We start from the raw sequence: 21099 nt of genomic DNA on the forward strand, positions 1-21099 counted from the left end.
CTTGAATAGTACCAATTTCAGCAGATTGATTTTGGTGCTCATGTTGCTCTTAAAATGTACCTTGTTCTTCTCAGCCTGGGTGTCATTAAATGAAGTGTATTTCCCAAAGTGTTTAATGTTTACATGGAAAACAAATAACAACAGAACTCAGATCAGGTCTCAGTTTCTACATCTGAGGGTTGAAGAACAGCTTGGACTCCTGAATATGCTATGACTGAGGAGATCCTGGAAGAGTATATTAAAGGTAGTGAGTATATTATAGTATAAATAGTGTATTAAAGCTAGCTCTTCCAGGTTTGAGATGAAGAAGTAGGGATGTCAGGATCCCACATTAGCACTAAGCACTTGGACAGTGCTCTCAGGCAGATGGTATGATTCTTTGTGTTCCCCTTTGCAGGGCTGGGAGTTTGACTTGGGAATCCTTGTGAGTCCTTTCCAACTCAGGATATTCAGTGAAATAATTTTTGGTTCCTTGCCGTAACCTCAGCATCCTCTGTTAGGTGTCAGTTGCTCTGAATGAATACAATTGTTATGAAATAATAAAATGATGATATTTTGAAATAAGAAAGAACTCCTTCTATTTAATGTGTTTCTTTGTCCAATCTTTGTTGTAAAAGAGAATTAGGATGCAGCTGAAGGATTTGCATTGATGACTAGAGTGTGAACAAGCTAAATTTTAGCAAACAATGAAGTAAGATTCCTTTCAGATTATCCAGAGCAAGAGAGTTGTAGCTTTTAACTGCTTCTACAAAGTTGTTTGTGACAGAATACTCAAGTTTTATTTGAGGCTCTATCATACTGCTGTGTATGATAAATTGTACCAGCCAGCATATTAGTTTAGAAACTGGAGGAGCATAACTGCTGTGGACATACAGTTACCTCACTTCTGTATTTTAAAGTAACTACTGCTTCTGTTGTTGAACCTCTTTTTCATATATAAGTCTCAGCACAGTTTTATCCTTCTTACCAAAGGAGGTTTGCTCCAAAAAATAGGTTGTGACACCTTTTAATAAACTGCCTGAACAGCACAGTGTGGGTTGATTCTTGTGGTGTTCAGGTCTCCAAAGTCAGTAAATTTGAACTGTAAAAGCAGCCTCAACCATCTAAGACTCTCTAATAGTCTCTGAAAACTTCAGAGTAGCTGGAAAATGAGTGATGTATCTCCGCTATGTGCAGCATAAATGATGTTATGACAGTGTTCAGTTGTTTGAGTGAGTACTCAATAGAGCCTCAGAGGCATTGAGGGAAGAGCTCTGGGGGTGTGTGGTCAGCTGCAGGTAGCTGCTTGTCATGCCTGTCTCTGTGAGGTGTCTTCATAGGCTTTGTTACAGTGCCTTGAATTGGTAGGATGAGTGCAGAGGACGCCAGTCTAATTGGGAGGAGGAAGAAAGTCTCCAAACACTTTCATCTATGACAGTGTCTGTCAGAGAACATGAAACACTATTCCTGTGCTACTTAATTAAGCCTTGGGTCTTTGTAACGAAAACAGCAAACAATTAATGATGAAAATTAGCGGTGTGTCCTTTGTGTAGTGATTTATGTACATAATTAATGCTGTAGCATTTTAAGGTGTTAGCTGTCCTTTACAGAGCTGCGGAATAAATCGTGACTTCAGAGGCTGTTACTTAAAATTCAAACTAGCATTTACTCCAAAAAACTCTCGGTGCCTAAGAGGATAACTAGAAGCAGAACCCCCCCCTGCCAATTTTCTGTCTGTGTGAAGAGACATCAGTCTTGCACAGGGACTACATTATTCTCCATATCTGCTCTAACTAGCTAGGCAGGCTCTTGCTGGTTCTAGGAAGATGATTTAAACTGCTTCTGTTCTCAGGCTACCAGAGACTGATTAGACAACCCTGTTGACTACAGATATGGGTACTGATGGACTGTTGAAATCAGACTGAAGTTCAGCATCCAGAAAGAGTGAGGTGTTGTATTTTGTGCTTTGTTAAAACTTTTGGATCTATTAAAGCTTGGTTCAGTGAAAGCTGTACAGCCTCAGCAAAGCAACATGCACATCTGTGTTAAAAAGCTGTGCCTTAGCTTTACTTTTGCACATGATAGCCAAAATGTGAGGCTGCAGTTCAGGAAATGTGTGTACATTACTTGTATCTACTCACAGGGGTTTTGCTGTATTGGTGATGGATTTAGGAATGATGGCCATTTTTTGTTGTGTCCAGCTTCTTCATCTGTACTCCAGTTTTGTGTGAAGATTATTTCAAGGTTCACTCAATGCATATCCAGTTTGACTGTGATACCTTGTACACTTAAATACTTTTAAAAATCCTTAAGCTTAAAATAGTATTTCAAAACAGTTTATTACTATGCAGAGGAATATACTTTTATCCTCTTGCAAATACAGTTTCAACTATGAGCATTGATTGGAAAAATAAGGTCTAAAGGAAAGCTATGATTCAGTGGATGTAAAATGCTTAAATTGAACATGTGAATTAAGGAGGAAGCAATTCACTGGATATAAAGCGCTTGAAATACCAGAATTAAGGCCACAAGGAAAAGGTACTGTAGGAGCAAGCTTTGGTAGAAATAGGGTGAGAAATTTAATTATTTTATTTCCCACCCTACCTATGCCTGTCTAGCTACATTTGGGATAATAAGGGGTTAGATATAAATAATTCAGTACAGAGGTGATAATTCATTTCATAAAAATTGATTTGTAAGTACAGGGAGTTCCTATATATAGAAATTATTATAAAAGGGCCAGAATAACATGGTATCCTGGGAATTTCTGTTCTGGATTAGAACTATGTCTGTTCTCATTCATTCTCCTGTCTTTACCTGAGAGACCTTAGCAACAGAGAAGGGAAACTCATCTTTTTGTAGAAAAGATCTTGCAAAACTAAATATATTCCTATTATAATATGGCATATGCTCAAAACTTTTTTTAAAACTCAAAACCACAAAGAAAATAACAGCACAAAATGCCAAATTAATCTCTTTTATAATTTTCTGTACCCTGATAGTATTCTTAAGCATTAGGAAAAATTTGTCCAGCTTGATTTTCTAATACATGGCAGAATGTGGAGAAATTGTATTTTATCCTTCTGCATTCTCATTTCCACATCCTGTCTAGCCCTTTCACCAATATTGTTTTTCCTGTATATCTGATGCCAGTAAATTCCAAAACCTGTTGATGGCACAGTTTGTGGTCCTGAGTTGTGACTTTGGACACAAAGAGTGTTTTGTTGGTAGAATAATTCTGATAGTGTTTATTTGTTTATGTGACAGAAAATTTAATCCTTATCTGCATCTTACATAATTATTTTAAAATCTTATATGACACTGGTAATTTCAGCAGTAATTAGCAACCTGGTAAGAAGGTAATTACATCTACAGAGACTGTGTTTTCACATGTTTAGCAGTCTGCCTAACAAGCCACGCCAATGAAAACAAAAACCAAAAAGAATATTTCATCTAGAGCAGCTACAGGTTTACTTGTATCACTGTAAAATCAACACAAGGTACTGAGAATTTGAATAGTAATCCCTCTCTATCCAATACCTAATTAATGAAGGTTAATGAGATTCTTAAAAAGCAAATCCTTCTACAAAGTGTACCTCTGCCATTATTCCCATTAAATATCAGGGTCACAGCCCTGCTTATTCGTTTACATAAAACCTCTCTGTGGGGTATTTTTGCAGTGTAAGGTCTTCATGGTACATGCACTCCCTGTATCAGGAAGGCAATGGTCCATATCTGAAGTCCATAAGAAATTTAGGCTTTGAAAAGATGTGAAAAGCAGCTGACATTTAAGGTGTGATTGTGTTTTTTCTCTTAGTGAACCAAAGTGCTTTTTGACATTAGCAGTAACTTTGCTGATCAGATACTTGGTCAGCATGAAGATCTTTGTCAGAGGGCAGGGCTTTAACCCAGCACCTAGAACATTCTTTCCTCCCAGAGCATCACTGCAGTGTGAAAGGGCCCATGGTCCCTTTCAGTCCTCCTTGTCTTCTGGGATTTCTGCTGGGATAAGTCTGGAGCAATACAGTGCTGCACCAGAAATGTATCTGGTAGTGTTGAAATCCCTAAACTAGAGGGTTTTCTGTTTTCTTTTTGATTTTTGTCTGGGATTTTTTTTTTTTAATGTAGAGCAAACTAACGGTTTTGAGTCTCTGTGTGAGAACCTGCATAAATACACTATCCTTAAAAAAAGGAAAAAAATACTTTGTTTCTGAGTAAAAGTGATACTTATTTGGTAATTAAGCCCTTAAGTAACAAATCAGGATTCTTTTTTCAGGCCTTTTATTGCCTAGAAAATCAGGCAGGGTGTATAGGTTTTTCTGCCTTTCCTTTTCTGCAAATCAAAACTGTTCTGTTGAATTTCAAGGCAAGAAGCTGAAGGCTGGAAGGCAGTACTAATGCAGAAGCTTCTTGAGTCATGGTTAGTTTAAACATTTACTGTGGAGCCTATCAAGGAAACCCTTTCTCTTTCATATCAGTTCATAATTTCTTCAGTTTTATTTGTACTTGTTTAGAAGACGTTTAGTAAGTATCAGTGTATGTTACCCAAAAATTCCAACAAGATGGCAGTGTTTTCCCATCTTTTAAGGACATGTCACTGGTGATGTCCCTCTCTGAGTGCCCTCCTGATGCTTGTGACCATATTGCTTTTAGTAGTAGTAGTGTCTTCGCCCACAAACTTGGGATGTTTCATTGTCCTGTGAGAAAGTATAAAACCCCAAATGGCTGTTACTTCGCTGGCTTTTAGTGTGTCATCAAGGCAGAACCTGGAGATTGCCTAATTACTTTTCTCTGTGCTAAATTTCAATTTGATTTTGATGCATTAATTTAGAAATATTTCTTCATTTTCTTTATATTCATGGCAAGTTGGATATTCCACAACCCAGGAAGAGATAGCAGAGCTCAATGTGTGTGTTGTGATTGACTGTACAGTCTCTGGACATCTGCAGGACCTCACGGATGCTGAAGTGCCACAGGAGGCTCCACATCTTTGTATTGGTCTTTAACTGAGGTGTGGGAAACTCCTATTGAGACCAGCTACTGGGCACATCAGCTGTATCCTAGATTTTACAGAAGGTTTTACATTTGGTGCACTCTGTATACATATTTTCACTGCAGGTTGTTTTTTGTTTTTTTTTTTTTTTCCCAGAGCCATAACTGGATGATTTTAACATAAGCCTGTTGCTGAAAAAAGAGACTGGAGATTGTATCAACTCACAGTTTCTTTCTGGTTTGCTAACTCCTTCTCGTTTGCTAACAGTTCTCTTGCTCTTGACTGGAATACAGGCTACTGCCTCTGTGTTCTTCAGAGCTATGGCAATTAAAAAACAGAAAGTGTAACATAAGTGTGACCCCCAGATCGAGTAGAAGCTTCCTGCCCTATTGGTTTTAGCTGCTAACTGAGACACCATGCTGAGGGCTGTTAGTTTGGGCTGATAGAGCCAGAAATCCTGACTTCCACCATCCTGAAAAGACACCACTTGTTGGCTAGTTTTGTTTAATTATAGTTTAACTTAGTTATGTAAGAAGGAAACTTTCATGTATCCCTCAGTAAATGTGTGTCTTTGAGATCTCCATGGTCAGCCTTGATTCCACTGTTGTCCTGACTCCTCTCTAACTTAGTTTTCAGTCTTTAGCTACTTGTTACTTGAATTCCAAGGGATTGAGGAGGAGTGCTGGTCCTTCTGTCATTCTTGACCTTTCTTGTGGGATGAGGGGGCTACATATATCCTATGTGAAGCTGCAGGGAACCCATACCTTACTGTGCAACCTTTGCCTCCTCCTCTACCAGAAGGAGCCACGGCTATGTAAAGTAATCTTTGCTTTCTTTCATATTTTATGTTCTGACATCATTAATACTGACAGTACAGGTCTGGGAATCATTTGCTAGTTAGATTGAACAGTCTTAGTGCCGTCTCAGCCTTGACAGGTTGCAAAATGTTTAATGTATTACTTTGTATTGCAAACACATATCCTTAACAAATCCATCAGCAGATGTAAAAATCAAAATAGATGCTCAGAATTCAGAAGTAGGATCAATGTAAAATTTCAGTGTATCGTTCTTTCTTAGCATTTTCATCTGTGGGTAATAGTTCTGTACATAATCACTGCCATCTACATTGCTGAAACATTGGTTCAGAGGCTGACAGGGAAATGTAGTCAAATGAAACCTTGGTCCTGTGTTTAATCCCAGCACATAAAACAGTGTTTTATGCTTTGTGTTCTTAGACTAGGCAGTACCTCTGACACCAAAGCCAGTAAAGAGATAGTGCATATATGAAGGAAAAGTGAAAGCATACAGTGAGAAATCTTTGCTGAGGAGAAAATGTGTTGCCCGCTTTTTAGATCTAAATTGGTGCTTTAGCACATTTTATGCATGACTTCTCACATCAGAGTACAGGAATTACTCTTTCAAATGCAATAAAGATAATTTGGATAGCTGATTTCCCAGCTTTTTTATGCTGTGGAGTGTATAAAACATCTAGCTAGTTCAAATGCCACTAGTGGATACAGATTAATGATATAGGACAATTATATGAGGTGTTTTTAAGGAAGATGATGTGTTAAGTGTATTTCCTTCACCTTTTGGATCTTTATATTTTGAATATTTTTGTAGATTAGCGGCAGTGCATAACATTTATATTTAAGATTTTATCAGAAGTGAAGTTTTATTTTGATTAATACATATGATATTTAAAATATTGGGTGACTTCCAAATAATTCTCGTTTTTAAATTTGAGGGCTTCTAGTAAATGTCAAGTGTTAATCTTAGGCCTGCTCTTAAAATTCTAATCAGCTAAGAGCATAATTGTTCAGTAGAGAGTGAAGTAAATTGCGTTCTTAAATGCAGTGGCTTAGAGAACTGGTGGGAAGGAGGTTCCAGAATTGGTGGCCATGTGCTCCAAAATGCAAAGAAGTGCTCTGCATACTTAAGATCCCATTAGTCCCCCTCTCTCTGAAGAGTCAAGGGTAACCTTTGCACCCTGGTGTCTGGAGTGTTCTTGAGGTTATTGGGACTGCTCCCAGTGAGTGCCAGGGTTTTAAATTGCATCATGCAGGGGCTGGCTGTTGACATTTGGCTGAGAATGGAGCGGTGTCATTGAGTGCTCTACGTTTCAGAAACTTTGGAGCCAATTTGTTGTGATTCTCTATCTAGGTTACAGCTTTTCTGGAGCCTGGATTTCTTTGTGCATGTATTGTTTCTGTCTGCCACCCTTTAGGAGCCAGCTGCATAAATATACAGTAAAGGACAGTCTTGTCCCTTGAGAGCAAGTGGTGAAGGCTGATGGATAGAGCTGAATTTTTAAAAGGCCACATCCTCTGATATGCAGGTGTAGGTAAAAATATCACTCCAGAATCAGTGTGGATTAGGAAAAAAAGTGATTTGAAAAGGAAAAAAAAATTCTTAAATTTTAGGTACCTTCAGAAATCTGGTCCACTTGCACTCGGCTAACTTTCAGCAGGATCTGTTGTACTTGACTGGTTCCTTGGATGCCTCTGGCATGACATCTGAAGTAAAGATGGAAGATTTCTCAAGGGAAAGCGGAACGTGGGGCTGTGAATGTGTTGTCACTATTTAAATAGTCATTAGGCCAGATTTTGCTGGATTCACAGATGCCCAACCAGTCTTCCATATTCATGAACACTCTTCATCTGCTTTGACAAATGGTGCTATTTGAGAAATGAGCTTTCATCTTTTTGCTTCCTTTTAACCAGTTCACCTTGGGTTCAGAAATTCTGAGGCTGGTGAATCCAGAGAAAGCTCCAGGTGAAAGCTCTGGCAATTTAATTTTTATCTTCAGCTGGAGTGTTATTCACTGAAAATCAGTAATGTAGATTTTACTCCTCTTTTCTATACATCTTTTGCTGGTTTGGAACATAATGACTTTTTCTGTGGAACAGGTTTTTGAGTTAACTTTCCTGCCAGCTCCTACAGAATTTCCCAGTATCCTCTTCTGTAATCATAACATTTAGAGCCTAGTTTATCACCTGGTGGAGAGCAGGAGGAACAGCATGTAGCTCTTTACTGTTGAGGGAGACAAGGCTAAAATATTTAGTGCAGGTTCTAAATCATGCTTAGAATAAAACATCGTACTTCTCAAAAAAAACATTTACAGTATTTCCTCAAGTAAAAACAACAGTATTAGTGATTGTGTCACCTCTCAGCATTTGCAATTCCTGTGCTCATATTGTCAGTGTGAGCTACTGCCTTCAGTTTAAAAAGTGCAGCAAATCTACCTGACCACTAAATGGCACTATTTCCTTTTCAGAGCCAAAACCAGAGGAAAGGTGTTTAAATCAAAGAGGGATAATATGCAAATGTTTATTTTCTTATTATCTACTCTCCAAATTGTTGTTTGTCACTAAGAGAAACCTGACTTGTTTGTTCATTCTTTGCTTTGCATTGGTATCACTGGTTGAATCCAAACAGAAGCTGATGAATTTGTAATGGCTTGGCTTTAGCTGTTGCATTGCTTCAAAGTTTTGTATGACTGCCTTCTGTGGAGAACTTGACCCATAACACAAAGAGAAGCAACTTAATTTCTTTTCAAGTTAAAATTTTATTTGATTCACGTTAGGAATTTGAATTACTCTTGTTTGGTAAATTTTTGGTGTTTAATGAGGTTAGAAGAAATGTAATACAGGCCTGGGTGGACACAACTGAGTTCTGGTTATTCGGTTTGCAGCATCAGTCTGTATGAATGTTGAATTGTTGTCCTGTGGTGGTCCTCTCTCAAGTTTTTCAGACATTTTCATATGGGTGCCAGTATTAACAGACATCTGCATGTAATTACCTATGCAGAGGAAAATATTTTTTGAAGAAATTAACCCCATGTAGTTTTATATCTCATTTTTTGTTATGTGGTTCTTCTTTCTCTCCATTGAGTTCTGTGGGGCTGCAGTGTAAGTAACAATATCAGATTTGAAAATCAGGGCTAGGGAAAAATGGCTTAGGTAACTTTCTTAAAGAAAACAGTCTCCAAATGGTTCTATATAGGCTAATGCTATTTTTCTTGCCATGACTGCTTGTATAATTAAAAACACTGGCTTAAGGGTTGATAGAACTGGAGCATCTGTGTCACACCCTTTAAGTGTGACATGGAGCAACCAATATTTGTGACTAACAGATGGAGACCTCAGTTCATCAAGTCCAGCCTCCCAAAGAGCAAGGTGATTATGCTTTGCCAAGTTGTGCTATGCAACTTTAAAATACATACTTGACAAACACATGTCTTAGTTTTGATCCTAATTTAAATATGTCTGTAGGCAGTCACAAATTTTGTTTAGTGTCTGGGGTTTTTTTCCCCCAATAATTTAATTGCTTTTAATGCTTCAGTTTGACTTCTGTTTATTTAGGGAGGTCTGGAATTTTCACCCATAGAGGATCACATAGAGTGTAGTGTGTCTTTTAGTCATCTTTCTGAGAAGTTGGAATGGTAACAGAGTTGAGCCTGCCTTCAGTGACTTCAAAGTCACCAGTTCCATGTTTGTATATATTCCTATGCCTGTGCTGGACATTTTTGCAGTGTCAGCACACTGAGTTGATGGTTTACTGTGAACCAAAACTGCACTTCAGAGGCATAGTGATAGCCTGCATTATTTCTTTCTGGGGCTGTAATCCTGCATTGGGCTCCATTTAAACAGTGTTTGTTAATCATCTGGTGTGATGACTCTTTAAGATGGCTGAGCTTGTCTCACATTCCTGTCATTTTGATCTCGACCATTTTTGCCCAGCACAATCTATTCATATTTCAATTTATTTGTCTTTAAGGTAAAATATACTGCTTTCAAAACTTGGTTGGACTTCAAGCCCTATTGAATTTTGGGGTTTTTTTTTAGAATCGTTGAGACTTTTAGAGAAAGTGTGAACAGTCATCAACATATGATCAATTGTTTTATTGCTTTTCAGAAAGATGCATATATATTACTTGGCATATGCTTTATCTGCAGCATAGATGTATGGCTAGAAGTCTGTACTTCTGAAAATCAATTGGAAAAATTATGCTGTTATTTTGACCATTAATTGGAAGAATTCCTCAGATCACTTATAAACCTGGCATAGCAGTGACCTGAACTCTTCAAAGTTTTGCATCAGGACTATAATATTGAACTTTTGGAAGAACCACAGGATGTGCTTGTGCCACATGTCAGATCAGATGATCCCAGTAGTTTCATTTGGCCTTGAAATGTAGTAAATCTCATGCAGTGAGTACAAAGCATAGCAAAATCTGCAAGCTGTGCAAATGGGCAGACATTTGAAACTGCAGGTCCATCAAATAGTGTTCTCTTTATCAGTTTTCTTTGTGGCATGGGAGGCTTTGTATCATTTCACAACTGCCTCTAACCTTTCTTGTCACATAGCAACTTGTGAACATGATTTCCCTGGTACTGCATGAAAAGCTGTGGGAACAGCCTAGGAAATTGCTGGGCTGATTATCTTCTGGAGTCCATCTTCTGCTTGCTGTCACAACACACCTGTGAAGAGCCTGCACTTGGCAGCCCTTTGAACACCCAAGTGCTTTTCTTTCACACCCAGGTTTAGTGGGTGCCTGCCATAGCTGCCCACAGGAGGAAGGTGTTGTGTATTCTGTCTTATCCCATCATTTAACCTGCTCTTCCTTAAAGCCTCTCCATTTCCCCTCTTGGTTCAGAGGTCTGTCACTAGGGGCTCCTGCTGGCCTGTCCCTTTGCTGTGGGGGTACTGAGTGGTAAGACTGTGGGTGATAGGTATGTAGGATTATTGGGATTACCTACCCACTTTGCTCCTTTCTCCCCTGCTTTGTGGTTACACTGGAGCATTCAGCTGGAGCAGTAGCCATCTGCTAGCTTGTGTATGCTGGTTTGCAGGATTGTTAAACGGCTGCAGAGATGCTTGGGCTGAGTTTGCTTTCCTGCATGAGTGTATCACCTTAAAGGGAACAAAGGTATAAAATAAATGGCTTGCATTTTATAATAAATGTGGAAAATATCTTCCCTGAGAAACGAGTGACATCTTTGTTACAGATCCTCTATTTGTTTCAACGTTTGGTGTAAATTTCCAATAATTCAGTATGTGAGTGACTTCTGTGAAGGCAGGAATGAGTCTGGAAGGGCCATGAGCAATGTGCTGTAGCAGGGGCTGATCACTGAGTTGCTTGTCACTGGGCTTGACAAAAGCTGTCATTCTGCAGAGTTGTACAGCTCTACTGGCAGCTGTACCTGGTGCTTCTGCTAGTGACTGCCAGCACAGCTATAACAGAAAGCCAAATAGCCTCAAACTCCTGCAAAACAAAAGTACCTTGTGTAATTTGCCTGGTGAGCTTTTAGAATCTGCAAGGAAACCCAACATTATGATTTTATTTAATAATTTCTCTTGGGAAACTGTACTTTTGGTGGTTTGTCTGTGAATTAATTGCTGAAGTAAATTTCTTGTGACTACAACCATTCAATACAGAACACAATAAATTAATCTTGCTTGCCTGTCAGTCTTTATTTCAGCTAGGCTAAGAATAATAGTTGAAGCCAGGAGACTGTGCTCCTGAAAACACTTGCTATTGAGTTTTGACAGTTTTACTTGCAGTGAGTGACAGTTGAGGATATTGTTGTTAGAGTAGTCATTCCTTCAGGGGATTGTATTATGCCTACAGAAATGCCCTGCAGGCCTTTTTATATTCCTTCTTTTAAGATGCCAGTGTCACAGTCACTCCTTTTTCTCTCCTTTTCTTGAAGGCATCACATAACATAAATAGAAACCCAAATGTGATCAAAAGCAGAACTAAAACTATTATTCTTCTCTTGGCTGAAAAGGGAATTTTGAGGCAGACAGCTCTTGCAGCTGGTGGCATCCCTGTTGGGATTTCCCCCATGTTCTGTAGGAAGAGAGACAAAGGTTTCCCACTTCCTGGTACCTTATGGCTATTACCAGGACATGGCTTTATGCTTGCACCTAAACTGGCACTTTCAGTACTACCTTTTCCATTCTTACTGGACAGATGGAGTTTTGGGCTGTTCTGTTTCCTTCCATCACCCAGGAGCTGAGGTGTTTTTTGTTCTTACTACACAGTGAGGCAGCTTTGACAAGAATGGCAGAGGCTACCAGAAGGGGAGGTCTGGGTGAGCCTTGTTTCCCCCATGAACCACCCTGCAGCTGTATTCTGTGGTAAATTAATTTAATGAATTTAACCAGTTGTCTTTACAGACTCTTTGGGAATTAACAGATGTACTTGTTTGGCCCACGTGATGATCAGCACCACACATCCTAGATCAAATGACTAATCCTCCACTTTTTATTCTAATAGATAGTCATACTCTTTAATTATGAGGCTTCCTGGAATTTGGCAGAATTAGATATGATTGGTGGGATTCACATCATTAGTCCTTCATTATAACCTTTCCCTCACACAGTTGTGTATTTATGCACACAGTTCTTATTCATGCTTGTGTCACAAAACAAGTCATAGACTAGAGGGCTAAAAATACAGGCCTGTGCCATCATCCTGACTGATAGTGCTGCCAAAAGCTAATGGAAGTTAGTAGTCATTTTAAAAGTTCTATTATTAACACTTAACCAATGCTTTTGATATTGAGAAGTGATATCTACCTACTGGATACAGAATATGCCTTTATTTTTAAAGCCTGATTTTTCAATTCCTGTGTAGGCTGCTTGGAACAATATTTGCTTTAAGTAGTTCACTGTGAATAAGAAAGTATCTCAGAAGCAGCCTCAAGCACAAATAGATGTACTTAGAATGTTTTAGGTGTACAGCAGTTACAGCTGAAAAACTAACCCACTTAATTTTCTGGAAATGCAGTTACAGTTTCTCCTGGCCTTGCTACAGTTATCCATCATTGCAGGAACTTCAACAAGAAATGGTTGGTTGTGGAGAGGTCAGCAGGGTGACCAGAGCTATGGAACAGGTTTTAAACAGGAGCATATGCAGATAATGCAGCCTGTAAAAGAAATGGATGTCTAAATATCCAAAAGAAGTCTGTAAAAGACAGAGTGGAAGGTGAAGGGGGAATTTGTGCATTGTCTTCTCCATGGCTAAAACTGGGGGAGTCAGATGAAACAAGTGGTGGCAAGTTTAAAGTGGACTGATAGGAATAATTGTTCACATAAGCTATATTCAGCTTTGGAAGTCTACAGGACATCGTGGGTACTACAAGTTCATGCAACAGCATAAGTAACTGAACAAATCCATAAAATCCCTGAGGGAATGGTAAATACAGGCACAACCACTTTGTAGAAGAGTCTGCCAGTCACTGTAAGCTGTGGGAGGCTGCTTGAGAAGACTATCAGGAGTTAAGGTGCTACCCTGTGGCATCTTTCTGCCTCAGGAGAAGCCAAACTGCAGTGGCTCTCTCAATAGAGTGGAGTTAATAGAAAATATGCAAGATGTGGGTCATCAGTTTTGTCATTACCTATCTGATTATTTTAGGAGTTGGTGTTTCCATCACTTACCATGCCTGTAGGGCTGGTCCTCAGGTGATGAGGGCATACCCTTTCATTCAGCCTTCCATCATGCATGAGCATTGAAAAATTAGAGTTTAATTTCTTATGCATGGGGTAAAAGTTGCCTGACCCAAATTTTACTTGTGGTTCTTACTGTGTTACCACAGTGGCTTGTGACAACAAACAAATTTAGGACAGAGGTAGGAGATAATCCAAGGGTGCAGATCATCACTGCAGAACTGCTGGTGTGTAAGAGGAATTCCCTGACTCCTGCTTAATGCTGCATTTTGTACCCTTCATGTTTGTGTGTAGCACAAAGCAGATATGTGTGTGCAGCCTTTGTGTAAAAGAGCCATGAACCATAAGAACCTGATAGAAAGTAATTCGTTTGCCTATAATGGGCCTGTAATTGTTGCTATTACAAAATTTCTGATTGTGACTATGTTGTATTTAAGAACCAGGCCTGTGGTTTTATTGTAAAATTATTACAGCAAACCCTTTGGGGACTGTGAGCATATACACTCATTCTCTTAAGTATTCACTTGGCCAATATTGTGAAATGTAGCTGTTTCTAGGGAACAAGGGGCTCTAGAAAAACTGTTGAACTAATAAAAATAGAGATTCATTTAGTTTCCTTTTTTTCTCCAAAGACCATCATCAAATCTAGGATCAAGCAGCAGGAAAATGAAGCTTTTTTATTATTATTTTTAATATTGAGCTTTTTCTAATATAAGTAGATGGGCAAAAATAGCTTTCACATAAAGTACCTTGACCTTTTGTGTTCTTTTAAAGAGACTGAAAGTCTCCTTGGGCTTTAGGGTTTAATAACAAAGTAGTAAAAGACTTTATTGTGTTTCTGGGGCTGAGAAAGAGGGTATGGAACTGAATACATACACTTGGTTTTGCTGAAGTGTTTAATGCAGGTATGTTTGAGGTTGATGGAGAGACGAATCAGAATATTGGTTTTTTTCTGAGCCCTCTGAGTGACCTAGGACTATCAGAGGCCATATCTATGCAGTCAGGAATGGATTAACATGGTGGTTAGTCACAGTTCTTCCTGGACGTACCAGAATTAAAGATCCTCTCTTATATGCTATTTCTAATGTCAGCACCTTTCCTGGCAAAATAACTTCTGTTGCATGTTGTAGATGTTTTTTTTTTTCTTTCCTCAGCTCTTCACTTGTTCTCATATACTGAATAAATTTACAGTGTATCCACTCTTTCTTTTTGGTTGGTTGGTGTGTTTGTGGTTTGGGTTTAGTTAGCTTGTTTGTTTTAGCAAAAGCTCTGCTTTAAGTGTAACAGTTCTTTGTCCTGAATTTCCCTTTGTCTGAGGAACCTGTATAGGGGTTACATATTTTGCAGCTCTTGTCCTTTGTTCAGAGTACCTCAGAGGGTGACTCATCTCCTGAGCCTTTTCATGGCAGAGAGGTATTTAGGAAACCATGTACCAAACGTTCTCAGTGCCTGCCATGAGAGCTGGTGTTCCAGAGTTATTAAAACATAATGTCTGGCTTTTGCTAGTAAAAGGGATGTGGGATTGGATACTTGGCATCCAGATATTGCTCCCTCATGCTCTAGTCCACCATCTCCTACAATGGCCACTGACTGATCTTTCAGGGTAAAGCATTTAGTGCTTTCCATGCTCCTGGCTGCTTGCCTAGTTTTTTACCAAAGCAGAAGGATTTTTGATGTAAAACAGCATCTGTTTCCAGATTGGATCTGTCTCTTGAATGATGAGAGCTGATAATTTTAAATTTCATAGGCATAAATGTAAATACTTTGGATTGTCAGGATAAGTCCCCAGATTTCTGAAATCCAGAAATACTTCACTGTTTTAGTGTCCCTGTGTCATGATTCCCTTATGCTTCACTGCACACTGCATATGAACATCTCCCTTCTGTTTTCTCTAAGCAGGTAGTACTTGCTGCTAATTTCATCCTGCATCTTGTGTCAAGGGAGACTTTTTTTGATAGCAAGCAGTGATAACCAGATTTTCTTTCTCCTCAATTAAAAAAAAAAAAAAAGGTGGGGGGGAAGTGTGTACAATTAAGTGTTTGAAATAGATGATGTAAATGACATCCCTAGAGCTTAAAAATCTTTTGATTCTCTGGAGAAACACATTCTGTTCAGTAGCTGTTGAAGGCTTCCTACTGTCCTACTATTTAGGGAATTAAAAATTTTTCACTGGTTTGTTCAAATTAGAAGAAAAATGTTTAATTAGTCATTCTCATTGTTCTTGAAAGAAACAACAAAGAAAAAAACAAAAAAACTCATGTTTTTCTTCTCCAGATGTAAAAATCTGTTTAATAGTGAATGATGTTCTGGGACTGCCTAAACCAGCTAGGGTAAATCCAAGCCAGCACTCCTAGTGATAAATATATGGGGTACTTTTAAAACACTTGGCGATGGAAGAAAACAAGCTGCATGCATCATTACACTGAAGGATCTGGGGAGAAACCGTGCAGCTTCAAACGTAGTACAGATCTTTTATAATAGTAGTCTGTGAAGTTAAGACTGTTTGTTTTCCCTTTCTGTCGAGTACTCCTTTGCATGACTTGTAATTTGTAGGTAGTGTCTTATGTTTCACTAAGAAAAATATGTTTCTATAATGATAACACATAGATATTCCTCTGGTTGTGTTGTTTCACTACAATTATTAGCTTGTTCGTGTAATGGTTGAGTTGCGAATAAAGGACTGAAAAATACCATCTCACTTGCATGCAAATTGCTTTTTTTTTTCCTGAAGATACTCAGTATATAAAACATTCTTAGATGCTAAATGTTAGTTTCTTGAAGAGACTGCTACAGGTAATCAAAGATGGCTGAGTTTTCCCCTTGTTGATAACTTGTACGGTTTTTTACACCATTCTGCATCAGGAATAATATAGTAGGCTGAGACAGCTGATTACATGGATGACTTTGCCAAGCACTAACTCAGATGAGTGAAAATTCTGCTTTCCTTACCACCTTCATGTGGGAAGGCTAAATTTTTAAATTCTTGCCGGATGTTAAGGAACAAGTTTGACATGTGAGAGGATTTATGATTAAAAGGAGCGATACTTTAGAGTAATTGTTTTTCTGATGTTTGTGATATTTTGGGGATTGAACAGATTTCAATTCATAAAGAGTGGAGTGTGTAGACATCATGAATGGTCTTTTTTGGGGTAACATAAGCCACTTGTAGATTAAAAAATGAAGTTGTAGAAATTAAGCTATGCTTAAGAGTTGAGTTTGAAATGTAAAATGCAAAAAGTCTTAAGTAAAAGTGTCCATCCCTGTCAGTGGTAAAGTTGGGAGTCCACATTCAAGCATGTTCTCATTATTTTAATGCAAGTTAGGAACAGATAGTAAGAGCTTACACTCCAGTAGGTGAAAATTACTTGCTGCTGTGCCATCACTACTTCATGACATTTTAGTTAATTATACTGTCCTATAATGAGTTATGACTGTGCCCAGAGAGCTGAGATAAAAAGGAGGAATTGTAGTGATTTTCAAAAGTGAGACCAAAGAATATTGCTGTCTAGAATGGGGGGATAATACCTTCCATGAGCTGCAATCGCTGGATGACCACAGGGTTTGTCTTCAGCTGTAAATTAGGGGATTATACAACTCATGTATAGCATTAATTATTAAACAAAAGCAATTTCACAGTTTTATTCATTCATGAAATTTCTGTGAAGAGTAGGAAACTTGCAGTGTCTTCTTTGTTACTCATGATTCCCTCTTTTATCTTTTTTTGTAACTGCTCTGATGGACAGTGCCTGATCTAAGCAAACCCGCCCCTGTGATGCTTTTCACCAGACCTTTTATGAGTTCTAAAGTAATAACTTGATACTCTAGTAGTAATACAGGTCTTCTGAAGAAAAATGTGTATTTGCTTCATCCTTTATGCTCTGTTTTATCAGCATTTCTGGTTAAAATTCAGGTACTGAATATCACTGGTGCAATATGACGAGCCTATTTTTTGGCAATTCTTTGACTGTAAATAGAGACAGAGAGACATTCATGTTCTTTTTTACACATACTCAGTTGCTGGTTGTAATGAGAAAATACTGTTTTGTAAATTGGTGCCTACCAAGCAGAATCATGCTAGTAGATGGTCTGCTGGTCATACATAATATAGTAGGATGTAAAATCACCAAAAATTCCATGTTTTCTTATGCTGTCTCTTTAGTTCAATGTATTTTGCATTAGTTTAATCTTAATCTGTTGTGCATCAAGCTATAACAGAAATCCTACTTGCATGCCTGCAGTCAATGTAGCAAGTTCTCTTTGTGTATGACTGTCTTTTGGAGATGTGTGTCTATGGTGGTGACAAAGTATTGAGTAATGCTGGTTCCAAAGAAAAAAGGAAGCTAAGGTAAGATAGTGGGCATCTTAGGTGGCTTAGTCACTTATCACAGTGTGCACATTAACATTTAAAACACAAACATAAACAATGCTGGACAACATCAGATAAATTAAATGGAATTACAAGCACTCCCCAAGAGGTTTCCTTCCTGGCAGAGCTGCCTGTGCTCCAGCCAATTGTGCTGCTTGCTGAATGGCTCAGAACTGCTCAGGAAGCAAAAAAAAAACCTTGGTAGGAATACCCAGCCCTGGCCTGACCTGTTCCTGTTAGTGTTTCTCAGGGTGTTTGTGGAGCACCTGTGTGTCCTGTTGGCGTGTACTGAGTTCAGGCTGCAGGTAATTCGTGCCCTCGGGGTAAAATGGCACAGTTAGCTGTTCTTGACCTAGTCAGGTCAAGATGGGTGAAGTTTTACTCCAGTTTTGCTTCTTTTGTAAGGGGAGCATAGGCTATACCAAAGGTGTGTTGTCTGTGGGCAGTAAGGAGGCACATGATTGTGGAGAATGGAATAATAATAAATCCATGTCACAGTTCAAGGTTCCCAGCTGTACCAATCTTGCATAAATCCATGTACTTGTGAGATGTGTTCTTTCTGGTTTTGAATCGCTCATTCTGGTTTTACAGGCTGTATTATTGGCTCTGTGGGCATGTGTTCACTCTTTAGGAAAGTGTTCTGTATGTTATAAAATACTGTGTGTCTTTCTGTTTAAACATAGGCCCCCGCATTTCTTCTTGCTTGTATATAACGCATTAAAGTACCAAAAGTAAGATAAGAAGCTGTTATCCTTTGTTCAATGAAACCAACTCTTAATTCCAGCTTTCATTTGTTTCATGCCTTGGCTGTAAAGGAAATTTATAGCTTCAGAATCAGTAGTGAGTGGTCACTGCTAAAAGCTGCATTACTAGTGACACTTGAAATGTAGAATTTAATAATATTTGTGAATTGTAATAGATATAATTGTCTGTTCAGAGGTTGGAAACTTTTGGATATTCATTTATTGGTTCTAATTGAGCCAAATGCTCAGCTCAAGTGTGTGATCATTGTTCTAGCTCTAAATACTGTCTAAGTTGTAACATTCAGCACAGTAATACAGATACAGTTTTTATTAAAAGAAGTCATGAGTCAGTACATCAGATATCATCACTTCTAGACCATTTGGATTTGGCCTTTTTGGAGTAAAATGAGTCACAACAGTTAAAAGTGAAAAGTAAATCACTAATTAGATTTTCTTCAATCTATTTCTTTACACAGTCTAAAATTTTTGAAGGTGGGAGGTTTGCCTGGAAACCACTCATTATTTTCACCCTTATTTTCAGTTTGTGATGAAAAATAACTAAGAAGTGAATCATACTCTGATGTCATTTATGAAATAGAAGTCCTTTTAGGACTCAGACACACCAATGAGCTAGAGCAGGTCTTGTGCTAGGTAAAACTCAGTGAATGATCAGTCAATGGCAAAAAATGTGCAAAGTAAGCACACTAGGAAACATGAAAAATAATGGCATTTTTATTGCATGTGATCACAGTGAAACCCAATTAAGTTTTTGCATTTGTGTTTATCATAGTATGAATAGATTTTTTCTTTTTTTTCTTTTTTTTCCTTTTTTCTTTTCCTTTCAAGTGCAAACTGAGTTTACTGTTTAACACTGATACTTTTTATCTTTGCAGTGTGCCGAGAAGACTCATACCAGTCAATAGTGTCATGTGCTGCTGTAGTACTCACCCCTGTAGAGACCACAGTGGATACAAGGAAAAAAGAACAGATGATAATGCCTGATGTGTCCAAACAGTGAGTTATTCAAATAACATGATCTTTTACAAGTGCAATTTAAACACCAGGCCAGATTCCTTCTCATGGATATGCATATACACCCTCCTTTCTCTTTCATCTGGGCTTTCATAGGTGTTTCCAAAAGTAGAAACTGCCCTGAGGCTAAGCTGCTGCTCTTGTTCATTAGCCTACATTTTTTTCCCAAGACTTTTGGTAATGACATATATAGAGGGAATGGGCCTTTATATGCTGAGAAACTGACTTCTAAACAGGTTTGATAAGGTGATTCTTTTTGTTTAAATAGTCCTTTCATTTTTGCAAGTAGTTGATTTTTATAAAGAATGTGATTTGTATATGCTCAGCTCATTGGCATTATTTCGGTATTTTCCAGTGACCATTTTACCTCTGTTGCACAAGTGGCATCTTCAAAAGTGTGGTAGTGCATTCTTCTAGGGAAATTTTGTTCACTTAATTACAATGTATTTTGGTATCTTGCATTAGATGAAAATCAGAGTGTGCAGTAACATTTGCCTTGCAATACCAGGCAGGATGGTTATTTCTTAATGACTGAGTCCTTGGAGAATAAAAATAATTTCGTTTTCATGAAAAGAAAGAAAACACAATTGTAAGGCTTTATCACAACACAAACTTGAGGTCTGTGCCTTTTCAAGTGTGGAGGGTATTAAAATATGACAATGGATAACATCATTCCTGTTCATTTATGTTTAGTTTTCTGCTTCTCTTGGTATGCATAATTTTATCTTTAAAATTGGCTGTGGAGTCCTGGCTTGCATGCCTATTACTGTAAGAAAATTAAAACATCCCCCCACATCCCCAAAATCCCTGAAACATCCAAAACACTACTGGTGGATTAGAGTAGATTAGATGGGTTGTGATCTTGCTACAGATCCATGACTTAAATCTGTACCTGGCTGTGCTATCTTTATCCATGTGGAGATAAACCCGTTTCATCTAGACTACCTGTATTTAAAATTTAACACAGTATGTTACCTACTGTCTGGGTATTACTGCAAGGGCCTTATGTTTGAAATGCTGTGGGCATCTAATTGTTGTAGTGCTTCTGTTGTGTGGTTCTCTGAATACCAAGAGATTAGAAAGGCAATGGACTTTAAAATACTGTGCTGAAATCCAGAATAATCTTTCTGGTTACCTCAAAGCAGCATAGAAGTTTTTTTTTTTTGTCTCCACTAAAAGGGAAACCTGCACTCTTGTTTGCTTGGCTTTTTCATTTCATGTGATGAGATTCTCTTATGAATTCAAAGTAAGAAACTCTGATATCTGTTTAGCATGTGCTGAATGAAGCTGCCTCCCAGATTTTTTTGGTATGTTTGGGTTTTTGTTTTTTTTTTTTAAACCTGATTAGTGTTGTCTTCTAAGAACACAGACATAACTTTTCCTAAGCACTCATAGGCCACAGAAACATGCTCTAACCTCTGCTACTCTTCCAATACTAATGTTTAAAAAACTGACCTGGAATTCTTTCAATGAGGACCAAGCTTGTGCCTAACCAGATTAAGTGTGTTTGAACTTTTCTGTATGAAACT

At 38.2% G+C, this 21099-nt stretch overlaps 1 protein-coding gene across 4 annotated transcripts in view; it reads left to right on the forward strand.

Moving 5' to 3' along the window:
- Window positions 1-21099, forward strand: part of CCSER1 (coiled-coil serine rich protein 1) — a 615756-nt gene that overhangs the window by 137179 nt on the left and 457478 nt on the right. For all 4 annotated transcript variants that reach the window (XM_071431637.1, XM_071431638.1, XM_071431640.1 and 1 more), the window contains exon 5: window positions 19432-19552. In XM_071431637.1, the coding sequence (XP_071287738.1) occupies window positions 19432-19552 (121 nt within the window). The remainder of the gene's footprint in view (window positions 1-19431; window positions 19553-21099) is intronic.

This window comes from Agelaius tricolor, unplaced genomic scaffold (genome assembly GCF_023055355.1).
Source record: "Agelaius tricolor isolate 1412-34295 unplaced genomic scaffold, bAgeTri1.0.p SCAF_8, whole genome shotgun sequence".
In the NCBI taxonomy this organism is placed as follows: domain Eukaryota; kingdom Metazoa; phylum Chordata; class Aves; order Passeriformes; family Icteridae; genus Agelaius; species Agelaius tricolor.